At 30.0% G+C, this 12,963-nt stretch overlaps 1 protein-coding gene across 3 annotated transcripts in view; it reads left to right on the top strand.

The window, feature by feature from the left end:
• The window catches only part of LOC143238700 (DNA-dependent protein kinase catalytic subunit-like), a 191,160-nt gene that overhangs the window by 68,684 nt on the left and 109,513 nt on the right, over window positions 1-12,963 (top strand). For all 3 annotated transcript variants that reach the window (XR_013020719.1, XM_076479155.1, XM_076479154.1), the window contains exons 33-36: window positions 2,118-2,275; window positions 5,037-5,163; window positions 7,541-7,742; window positions 12,126-12,509. Coding sequence is in view for 2 of the 3 variants with exons in the window: in XM_076479155.1 (XP_076335270.1) it covers window positions 2,118-2,275; window positions 5,037-5,163; window positions 7,541-7,742; window positions 12,126-12,509 (871 nt within the window). In the remaining variant the exon portion in view is untranslated. The remainder of the gene's footprint in view (window positions 1-2,117; window positions 2,276-5,036; window positions 5,164-7,540; window positions 7,743-12,125; window positions 12,510-12,963) is intronic.

Below are 12,963 nucleotides of genomic sequence, written 5' to 3'. Positions count from 1 at the left end.
TGGCAATTACATGTACATTTTTAATAACATATTTTGAATTTGAACTTAATTTATTTTTGTATCATTCCTCTGCACAATAGTAGTGTCTCTTGCTGATAGGTAATTATTTATAATTAACCATGAAAAATATGGAAATAAGTTTACTGAGTATAAAAATGGTGTAGAACTTTTTAACAACAGTATTTTTCGGCAGCATATCATCAGGGTGTTTTATAATGTAAGTACAACTGGATCATCAGTCTGGAGAAAACCTAAACTTGTAACTTTGTAAATGCTCCTATATAATTTATGTGATTTTTCAAACATTCCTGTGTTTGTGCCAAATCAAGCTGTGTTTTGTTCTTGCTTTCAGACAGCTGTGGACATTTGCATCATCAATGGAATAAGTTCATGTTGAAGAAACTTTATGTATTTTCTTTCTTATCTTTTTCATTAGATTTCATTAATTCCTAGAACGAAACAGTCAGTTTAATGAAATTTATTAACGTGTTTAATAAATTGTAGCCATTAATGTGCAAATGTTAAGGCTCTTTAAGGTAGCAAATATTTTATTGTACTATCACTTGATTTATAAAACAGAGATGAATAGGCACTACATTATCATCTGAAGTACTACAAAATAAAAAACTTTAGATCATATATTTCTTCACTCAGGTGGTTACTTTAGTTTCAGATAGTATGTCTTAAAACCTAACTACCATTTCTGAAGCTTTTTCATACTGAAAATGCTATTTGTATACAGTATTATGTAATAAAACCATGACCATAAATGTTGATATATATAAAACTGTACAGTAATCTCATTCAAAAATCTTAATATATAAGATCATTAAAAGTGAGAAAAACAAATTATGTTATTATCAGTGATGTCAAGAAAACCCACTTGTAGAGAACCCATTGAGCCATTTTTATATAAGTTATTATGATTATTGAATGAAGTATAGAATGCTAATTCTTAAATTTGATATCAGTTGCATGTTTCAGTTGTTTTTTTTTTTTTTTTCTGTGCATATTTTAAGCAAAAACGTGTGAGAGGATATTACTATACTACCTTACTTAAATTATTTATCTCTTCTAACATATCCAAGAATATACAGACTTATTTGTTGGTATGTATAAAGTTGTATAACTACTTTAAAAAAAAATCTTATCTGAGATAAGAGCTTAAATGAAGCTATTACAATTGTTTGCTTTATTACATTAAGACAGAAACATACCATTCAGAAAGTACTTCAGGAAATCAGATTACACTGTTCAGTTCCAAAGAGATAACACCAGATTCTATTTTTCTACATTGATAATAAATTGATATGAGCTAAGATTATTTAAAATTTGTTTAAATTTTAATTTTTCAAACTTTCAACTCATTGTTTGTTGTATTGTCCTGCGTGAAATGTGATGAGTTGCATGTTATTAAAATAGGTTTAAAAATCACCTCCTTAGAATTGTTTTGAATGTGCCTTTGCTGATTGAGAGGTTAGATTTTATTAAAACTTGAATGAGAGAAAACAATTATTGAAAAAAAACCCTTTGGTGGCTCAATAGTAAGTGAGGACTTAAAGAATTAATAATTAGGTTTTGATAATTGCTTGGGTACAGAACTAATAATCTATTTTGTGTCTTTGTGCTCAATAATAAAAAATAAAATTCATGCAATTTTCTTGTTTTGTTTTTGGAAAAAAAAATGTTTGCATGAAGTTTGTATTCCCTTGTACCTTGTGTGTTAATTGATTTCATAATTAACTACAATTAAAGAAATATATGTCAAGCTGTTAATTAAAAGTAACTTGAAGAGGTAACCCATTATATGATTACTGAATCTAAAAAGGGACCAACAGTAAACATCTGGACTTTACAATGTTATTTTCTGGGGTTTGATTTTCTATCATGGACATGTTGCAGATTTGTGTAGCTTTCTTTTGTTAAAGAACAACAATCTATGTCATTTTTCTCTCCACTTTTTTAGGTTTGAGATTTAGTTTGTATTCACTTGTTTTATTTATAAGTTTGGTTAACATAGTTAAAAAATATTGTGTGGTTCCAAGTTTTGGTATTGAGCAATAAAATATTGAATATAATATGTAGTGTGTAATCAATATTTTTCTTACCTTTTATAGCTTTGAAAATGGATTAAAAACAGATGGTTTGCTTGAAAAGACATTCTGTTCTTCCTTAAAATTGACAATTGATTGGATGGAAGAAGTTTTAGGAATATTAGATTGCTATACTTGGATCTTTGGAGAATGTTTGCTTGAGCCATCAGCAATTTTCAGAGGTATGTTAATTGGGTTTCTTTCATGTTTTGTCACTGTTTTCAGACCACCAGTCATGAAGCACCCGTAGAAGAATGTCTGATATCAGCCAAGGGAGAAGGCCTGTATTGGTCTGCAGGGAAAAACTTCACTGATTCATTTCTGAAACCATTAGGAATGACAATCAATACAGGATTTTTTTATAGGCAAATAAATTCATAGTCTTAGCTCTGTTTTATCCAGTATTCAAAGTTGTTGTTAATAAGGAAAATTCAAACCATTTAAAAGAGTTTAAACCATTTTCATGCTGAAATAGAGATTGGATCAGTTCTACATGTTCTTCTACCATAAAAAAATACATAATTCATTTTTCTCATCACCCATACAGGCACAGCACAATCACATGAAACAATGATTTAAGAAATTATTGTTAAATAATTAGAAAAATGATTAAATGTATCTAGTATTTTTAAAGTAAAATTAAATGTAAAATGGATGTGTATTTGAGCAAAAAAGTAATTTTAGAATGACAATTTTAATGTCTTTTTCTTTAATAATTCAATGCAATATTAACATGTTGAGACCTCTGGTCACAAAAACTGACCCCACTAAGCATTGCTCCATATTTTTGGTATGTTCCAGAAGGTGCTAATTTGTAGAAATAAACTACTTGACTCTAATTTTTAGAATCTTTTTTTCAAATTTGAAATCCATAAAGTATGAAAAACGATACAGCTGTATATAGCAGTAATGGTTTTAGAGGTTTCAGCGTTTCCATATTCCCCAGAATCAGTATCATACACTTTGCTTTCTTATAATCTAATTTGAATTTGACCTCTCAGGGTCATTGTCCTTCTCATTACTCATCTTTCAGCATCATTTCTTCATTTCTAATTAACATAATTTGCTGTAATTGAACATAAATCCAAAAGTAAGCATCATCTACAAATGCCACAGAGGAAGCAATCTCCTTTCTTTCTATGTTTATGTCTCCAGGAAGTGATTTTACAGATTTCTCTTTTGAGTATAGTTTTCCAATAATAAGAAGAAGCTTTTCTTAGGTTGTGTTATTGGATTATGGTTACATAGTCTCGCCTCTCCAAACCATTTTTCGGCTACTACATTTTTCTTTCTTAAATTTGTATTGGTTTTTTCATGAAGGGCTAAGGGCTTATTTTTTATTTATTTCCCAATAGTTAGCACACTGGACCTTGGATTTACTGGTCTATCAGTTGTGTCTCGATTATAGGATATATTTATAAGGGTGAAGTCAAATCCCAGTTGATGGTAGGAGCTGTTGACCAGCTGTTTTCCCTAGAGTATATCAGTTCAAAATCTCATGGTCCTTTATGTATCCATAATTTATTGATGCTCCAATTTTGTTTTGTTTCTTTCATTACCTATCCTAATTAATAGCTCTGAATAATTTATATCATAATTTTAGTTTGAGTTGTAGCTTTTTTGTAAAGTAGTTTATTATTCTCTTACTTGACTTTTTGAATTGTGGCAACTTATCAACAAGTGTATAGTTAGTCGATAATATTTTATTATTGAACTATTGTATTAGGGAGGTATTTTGCTCTGATTATATGTAAACAGAGATATACTATTGGATCTAAATTTTTGCATTTAGTTTTGGGTTATATTAAAAATAGTAACCTGTAATAAAACTGATTTATAATAGAGCTATGCAATTAACAGTATTTGATAATGGGTAATTATCAAACTTGTTAATTGAATTACATTTAACTAATTAATTATTCTCAATGAGTCTTAGTTAGTTTGAGTAATCAAAAATAGTAACAAATTGAAAATATTAATTTTGATAAGTTGGTTATATTTGTGACATTAATTAATTGAATATGTGCTCATAAATAATTAAGTTAATCTCTCCTCTCTAGTTCTGAAGCAACTCTCTTAGTTTAGTAAGTAATGGATTAACATATCACAAACAAATAACAGTCTGTTGCTAATAAGAAACAAAAGTATTTCATTCATAACAACAATAAATGTTAATAAACTCTTTCATAAATAGTAAAGAATATATATTTATTATGGTACATTCTAGTACATGTTTCTAATCTTTTGTACATGCTTTTTATATTGTTAGTTGGTAAACATGCACTAATGTTTTACCTTAGAAATTACATATTACAGTTATTGTTAAGGAAAGATTGTACTTGGTTGGTTCCACTTCTGTGTCATGCTCTTTTGAAAAGAAGTTTTATTCATTTCAAGGGGTGGTACTGAGACTTGTATAAGATAGTATGAGATGGAAGAACATTTTCCTTGAAAATTCATTAGAGTGATTAATGATGTGGATAATCTAGAATTGTCAGTCAGTCAAGTTTATTCGTAAGATTAAATATCTGTACTTTTAGTGATTTAATTGGATTTGCTTTTTTTTTCTTTGGTGTTTGTGTTCTATTTATTCTTTGCAAAATATCTCCTGAATATATCATTTTTAGTACCTAATATTCTATTATATACAGGTTTATTTTCCAATTGTATGATGTTCTAACTTTGGTTTGCCTTTAAAACAATTTCCTTGAAGTTTATTCTTTGTGTTTTGCAAATAATAATGTACTTGCAACTTGATTGTATTTTTGCTGTAATAATTTATTGTATTGCTTGATTCAACTATAACCAAAATCAAATGTAGTTCTACAGTTTTTTAAGAAATGAGGTTAATAATTTTACAGTAGTGAAGGTCAGTACATAAATTTTCTTTAAATAATGTGGTTTGATTAACAATGTTATTTCTTTTATTTTATTTTTTTATAGCTGGCATTGGAAGTAAAGGAACCAATATTTTTACTAGTTTGGAATTCTTTATCTTCCATTTTACTGGTCTTGAGATAACAGCAGCAAATGATTTATTGTCTCCAAAAGAAAGAGGAGAATTTAAAAGGTGAGATGTGATGAACTAGTATTACAAATTAATCGCATATTTATTTGGGGCGGGGTGGTGGTTGAGACATTTAGGTAACATGATGCCAAGGTTGAGAAACTTATGCATTGAAATGTAAATGTATATATATGTGCTTTTCATCTCTTGGATGTAATAGTAGGAATGAAATAACTTGTTCTAAAGTTACAGTTTTAAAATATCTGAATCTCATGCAGCATTAGAAATCAGTAAGGCCTAAAATTTGTGGTAAAAATCACATAAGTTGCATATGTTGTTTTTTCCCACATTCCTCTTAATTTGTCCATCTCAAATTCAAAACCAGAAGGAAGTAAGAGGTAACACTTCAGACCAATCTTTTATTTCCCACAAGTCACGAGCCTTTCAGTTAATGTCAGAACTCATCAGCTGGGCTGGGGAATGAGAAACAAAAGATTCTCCAAAATGCTGTTTAAATGCACGTATAATAGTTTAAAAGTTATTGTTTAAATACATAAAGCTGATGAAGCATTAGAAACCAATAGGCCTAAAGTTTTTTGTAAAAGTCATGTAAACTGTAGATATTTTTAACCCTCAGATTCTTTGTAATTGGTTGTAAATTTTGAATTTCATTTTGAATCCAAAATGGACAAATAAAAAAAGAATGAAATGTATATTTTATGTGCTTTGTATTAGTAATTTTAAGCTTGAGATAACTTATTTTTTACATAATAGTTCACTGTTGTCAAGGTCTCAGCCATTATCTGTTGCAATATTTGTATTGCTTTAAATCAGTTTTGAAGGCAGAAATACGCAGAACAGTATTGTATTCATAGAAGTGTTAATTTGAACAAAGAGTTACTTTGACTTTTTATTTAATTATGAAGCTGTTTTTTTTTCAAAATTTCCTATATCTTGAATTCTGAAAAGTAAAATACCATTTTTTTTCAGTGATATAAAATAACAGAATAATTTTACTGGCTATCAAAAAATTATCCATTGAAACAATAAATTCTGTAGTTACTCAATTACATAAAATCCTCTTTGTCAAACATAGTTTAATATGGCCTGTGATATGACCTGGTATGGCTTGATTTAATATGGCCAGTGATATGACCTGGTATGGCTTGATTTAATATGGCCAGTGATATGACCTGGTATGGCTCGATTTAATATGGCCTGTGATATGACCTGGTATGGCTCGATTTAATATGGCCTGTGATATGACCTGGTATGGCTCGATTTAATATGGCCTGTGATATGACCTGGTATGGCTCGATTTAATATGGCCTGTGATATGACCTGGTATGGCTTGATTTAATATGGCCAGTGATATGACCTGGTATGGCTTGATTTAATATGGCCAGTGATATGACCTGGTATGGCTTGATTTAATATGGCCTGTGATATGACCTGGTATGGCTTGATTTAATATGGCCTGTGATATGACCTGGTATGGCTTGATTTAATATGGCCTGTGATATGACCTGGTATGGCTTGATTTAATATGGCCTGTGATATGACCTGGTATGGCTTGATTTAATATGGCCTGTGATATGACCTGGTATGGCTTGATTTAATATGGCCTGTGATATGACCTGGTATGGCTTGATTTAATATGGCCTGTGATATGACCTGGTATGGCTTGATTTAATATGGCCAGTGATATGACCTGGTATGGCTTGATTTAATATGGCCTGTGATATGACCTGGTATGGCTTGATTTAATATGGCCTGTGATATGACCTGGTATGGCTTGATTTAATATGGCCTGTGATATGACCTGGTATGGCTTGATTTAATATGGCCTGTGATATGACCTGGTATGGCTTGATAGTTATGGCACTCAACTAGCACTTTGTGGTTTGTGATATCTAAACCTGCTTTTGAGCATTCTTCCCCTTTCAGTTGAAGGGACATTTTGATATGGTAATCAGTCTTGCTGTTGATGTTTATTGATAAGAATTGGTTGATTTCCATCTAGTCTTTCACGTCAATATTAGAAAAGGCTAGTACAACTAATCCTTGAACACCTTTATCCAGAATTAAACAAACAATGTCAAAAGGTTTATGAAAATGACTTAAACCAAACTGTGTGTTAAAATAATCTGTAACAAATACAATATGAATCAATGTTTAATATTAATGTAATGATGGAAAAATGTACTTGTAATCATCTGTACTTACTACACTGTGATATAGAATTTCTGTTATTAATTTAAATGAATAAATGATATGTTAAGGAGGTAAGTATGACATGAATAAATGCTGTTATATGTGTGTACCATGCAATATTTTATTCAATGGTTTGTTCAAACATGTAGTAATGATTTATGTTACATCCAATATTTGTGTTACCCATTTGTAAAGCACAACTTTCATCAGTTTGTCTTGTTTCTAGGGTTAAATGTACTGTTATAGTAAGATTCTTCAACTTCCTGACTGTTCTTATTCGGAACTTTTCCAAGGACCTCAGAAGTTGTACTCCACAGAGCTTATGGTCCAAATCTTTATGGAAGTGTATTTCACTTTGCATTCTTGATCCAACGTCTGTAGGTTTCAATATGACTGATTTAGAGATCATGACCCAACTACCACATGAGGTTTGTATTTTTGCAGACATAACTTCTAGTCGAAACCTTAGTAGTACTGTGTGTTACTTTGTTTTCAGTGTACTTGTGTTTGTGGCATTCTTCATATGATAGCTGGAGATTATATCTCTTTGGTATGTGTCACATACCAAAGAATCATAATGCAGAAAATTTCATTTTTTAATAAAATTCAGTTTTGGCTTCTTGTATATCAAAGTCTTGGTATGAAATACATTGTAATAGTTAAAAATCAGCAGTATTCACATAGAAACATTAATTTATGCCTTCAAGGGACCTGACCATCTGAGAAAATCTCAGTTTAAAAATATGGAATACCTCTCACACAGCAGAAAGTGTTGACATTATTGTTGATGAATTATCATTTTAGGGTATCAGAAGTCACTGCAGTCAAGGAGCTAGAATTTAAGTTCTATACTAGCATTATTAAAATAAATCAAATCATAGGAACAGTGTCATGTGCAATGATGTTTGAAATTAAATAACAAAGATTATAAGAAAGAATGCTTTGACTTCTTATCTGTGGATGGATAGACTGCAGAGGATGGGAACATTGGAGGGTCATAATTTATTTCTTACATGAACATAGGAATAGGACTTTCCCGTCATAATTTATTTGCGAGTAAAAAATATTTTTATGCATAAATGTTATTAATATTTATATAGCCAGCCAAATGCATTTAGTATTGGGTTGACTATGTTGTAAGAGCTGCCAGTTTGACCAAGCTGCTATAGAGACAAAAAATCGATCCTCTGTACATGCAGGGTCAAAGTGCAAATGTCAAACATCTTATAGAGTTACATTAAAACTTTAATTAGACAACTATGTTATTAATGTATGTCATTAATATAGGATCAATATGTAGTTTATAATTTAAACGTTAATATTATTTAAGTTCAATATCTTAATTTCAAAAAGAAGTTCAAAATATTCTCAATATTCACTTATCTGTTTAATATGAAAATTTTTTCATTTTTGTGTTTTTTCATTTTTGTATGATCCAAATAATTAGAAATACACATTGTAGATATTTACAAGTCAGAATATAAAGTTAGAATTTCCAGTGTTTTTGACACATCCCTCCCATCCTGTCTTTCAGAAAATGTCAGTAATTTTCTTTTAGCTGTTGGATTATTTATAAGGAATAGAAAGAGCAACTTTTCTTCACTTAGACTGTTATTTTATTTTGATTCTAAAAGCTAGTAACTATGAAAACTGTAAGGTGAAGTATTTTTCTTGTTATCAGAACAATCACCTTTCACTGAAATTGACTTAATAAAGGCCTCATAAGTTCATTAATAAATCTTTAGTAGATGTACTTTAGTTTAAAAATATCCTTTTTTTTAAATTTAATAAAATTGTTAATTAAAAGCTTACCAAGATTTGTGAGCATTTACTCAGTAATTTCACAATTATAGTAAATATTATTATGTGTAGCATCACAGAAATATGGTTAGTTGCACTGAACCAATTCCACTGACAGAGGTTCAATAATTTCAAAAAGCATGGAAGTTTTTGCAGATTGAATATTACAGATATAGAAGAGAATACAAACTGCTTAATTAAAAAAGTTTAAATAAACTATAGTTATTACTTATTGTTTCATTTTGAGTTTTACAACATTTAAAATAATGTACAGCATTTTGTACACTGTTATCCTTTGTTGTACATAATTTAAGATTTTTTATTAAAACTAATAAAAACTAATATAACTAATTGCAAATAAAAAAACGACTTTAATAGTGTATAAATTTATTTTGCTTCTTATATACTATCTGTATAACTGAAGTTTTTAAAATATTTCACATATTATTTACCAATGATTTCAATGAGGCCCTTTTATTGTGAACTTTACAATAAAACTGTCTAAGCAGTAACTGAAGTTATGAACATTTTTTTTTTTTTTCCAATTGTTTTCAGTAACTTGCCAGATTGTAGCCACCATGTTAGATCCTGAATTTATAATAGTTTAAATTGTGTACATTATATGTTATATTCTTCTGATTATTGCATTTGTGACATATTTCTAGTTTTCAAATGCCAAAAAATTCTAAAGGAAGACTGGAAAGATTAGTGATCAAAACTTAGTACAACAGCTAGCAGTCAAGTAGTGTTTCATTGAAATACATAGAAAAAATTAAAATTCTTTTACACCAGTTTTTAGTCGACTAGGTCAATGGAGAGGGTACTATAATGTACAAAAATGTTTTTGTGTATACATATAAGATTATTATAAAGTAAGTTTAGCATTTTTAACAGGAGAATTTCAGTAGATTATAATTATGTATGAACATTTTTTACTTTTTATAATATAATTTCTGAGAAAAAATGGAATTTCCTAATGAAAAAATTTAAAAAATGCTAGAATTGCCTCATTATACACCATAATTCTAGTTTTGCAGGCTCAAACTATTCTTTATAAGGATAACATCTTACAGAACTTAATGACTGATGAAAATATCTAAGTAATACAATGTGAAAAGAGGGCTTAATTGTCAAGAATGCTATGGGAGATTAATATAATACCATGAATATAAGAAGTGAACTAGGGCTATTGAAAAAGGTGTTTTTTTATCTGTATAACTTTGTTTTATTATATGCACTAAATTGCATAAAATTAGTTTCATCCCATCTAGGGAGAGCTTTAGGGACATAAAACATCAAGAATTACTGTATGAGGTCATCAGTCTGTTAAAAATTGATTTGAATACTCAAAACTGTGAATTTGGTGAGGGAATTTTATTATGTTTTTTTTTATCAGTGATAATGTTGTTTTGTTTTATCCAAAAAGATACTCCAAAAAAGTCAATACTCAAATAGAATCTCCACCTACGTGACACTGCTATAGTAGTTGAATATGTTAAAATTATTATTTGTAATCTTATTTACACATTTAAAAATATTTTTGTACATGGCTGGACTCCCTCAACACAGATTAACTGACATTTTGTTTCTGTTTATCCCATAAACCTAAACCTGGTGTCGAAAAGTTAAAATTTTCTTTTTTATTTCAATGACATATTATTTGAATACCAAATCCAGAATGTTTTGCCAGTTGAATACTAGCTCTGGTACTGACTTGTAGCCACTGACCTTGACAGTTTTTCCTGTTACGGTTTTTGAGGAAGTTAGTTTATACTAATTTCATTCTTGTCATAGTAATACTGTAAGAATTTGGCTTTATTCTAAGTCAAGAACTGCTCCCCAACTGAGTTGTGACAGCTTTTGAGGTTGTGAATCATGCTCCTTGATCAGCCATGATAAAGATTTAAGGTTTAAAAGGATATGTGTGTGTGTGTTAGGTTCCTTGAAAAGATAAAGATAGCTCACTTGATCAGAGAAGTAGATGTTACATTGCTCAACAGTGAGGTTAGCTACAACAGTGTTCACAGACATGTTTTCAGAGACCTAAAGATTTGTAAATTTGATATAATTGTTGCTTTAAATAACTTTATAGGGAACATCTATTTTCTTTTGAAATCACTCATTTCTGATTTAATCTTTATGTATATCAGTAAGAGTTTGGTTGAGAAAGCTGTTAATAACCTTCAGACACCAGTATCAGCAGTGAAAGAGCTTATGACTTTAAGGCTTGTTGCATTTGTTGATTTTATTCTACTGTGACAAACTGATCACTTTATGTCTACTTTTAGTCTCATTCTTCCTGTTTCTGTTATAATGCATATTCATCACTTGTTTATAAATGTTTCAATGTCTGTTCACATAATTGTATAAAGTGAAAACTAAACATCTGTAGTAGCACTTCAAGGGATTGTCAAAAACTAAATGTGTTACATTTGTATAGAACAAATGAAAATTAAAAGGCTCTAATTGGAATAATGTACACTTTTGTTTATCAATTACCACAAAATATTTGTTACATAGATTCTAACTTCCAGTTAATAATGTCTGGCATAGCCAGTGTTCATAAACAGTAGCATTAGATAGCGGATATTAAAAAAATCCTTGTCTTGGAAGGTAAGAAATGTGTTGCCAACAAAGGGTGGAAGTTTTAAGTCTTTGAAGCTGTTTACCAAGCAGATTTGATTTCAGGGAGATAAGTTGTCATTAATTTTATATTTTTCATTTAATTTTTACCCTCTTGATTTTTCTCTCAGAGTTATGTAACAGGTTTTATGTATGCCAAGATACCTCTCATTTTCAGTTACTGTTTTGATTAATCCATCCTGTTGTACCAATAGAACACGTTTGAAATTTCTGCATGTTTACTATATAAGATAATTTTGCAGGGATCCATCTATCCTTTTCTTAGATTATTAAAACATTTAGGTGAGGTAACAATTTTTTTAAGTTAGGAAAAGTAATAAGATATTGGTGTGTGTTTTAAATATTTCATTTTGGATTCTAATTTTCAGACAACTCATCTCTTAAAAGCATTCCATAAACTTCCAAGTCCTGTACTACAGGATTTCACTCACTCATTAGAAAGACATATTGCAAGTGAAGAAGCTTCAAATCTTATTGCCATGCTTCCACTGCACCTCGGGAAAAGTAATGTAGATCATTTAATGCTACGCCATCTGTTGACTGGCTATGAACAACTTATCAACTGTGGGTTTTGGCCAGTAGGAGGAAAGAAAGGCAGTTCAGCAGCTTTTATTTCTGGAGAGTTGTTGAATGCTGTATGGAAGGGATGTGTGGGAAATATAGATGGCAGCACCTTTGTTGCTAATCTAAATCCTCCAACTGTGGCTCTGATGGGGAAACTTTTTGATGTTGCATTTCTGTTAAATACACAGGTAAATTTTGTTATACAGATTTATCAATTGTGTTCTTCACTTTTTATAAAACCTTTTTCTCTTTTTATATTCCCCCTACAAACTTAGAAACTGTTCATACTTGCAAGAACAATTATTTTATTTAATTTATTATGATAAAAAAATACAAATGAATTTAAAGACTTATTGAGTCACATGTTTTTGTTATTCATTTGTATACATCCAAGGGTCATGGGCTCAATTCCCATTGCACCAAGCATGCTTGTTCTTTCAGCCGTGGGAGCATTATAATATGACGGTCAATCCCACTGTTTATTGGTAAAAGAGTAGTCCATGTGTTGGCAGTGGGTAATGATGACTAGCTGCCTTCCCTCTAGTCTCACCCTGCTAAATTAGGGAAGGCTAGCACAGATAGCCCTCGTGTAGCTTTGCACAAAATTGAAAAAACAAACAAACATTTGTCTGCAGTTATTAA

Source organism: Tachypleus tridentatus, chromosome 13 (genome assembly GCF_004210375.1).
Source record: "Tachypleus tridentatus isolate NWPU-2018 chromosome 13, ASM421037v1, whole genome shotgun sequence".
Taxonomy (NCBI): domain Eukaryota; kingdom Metazoa; phylum Arthropoda; class Merostomata; order Xiphosura; family Limulidae; genus Tachypleus; species Tachypleus tridentatus.
The sequence above is the reverse complement of the archived record's forward strand: the minus strand, read 5'-3'. Positions and strand labels throughout refer to the sequence as shown.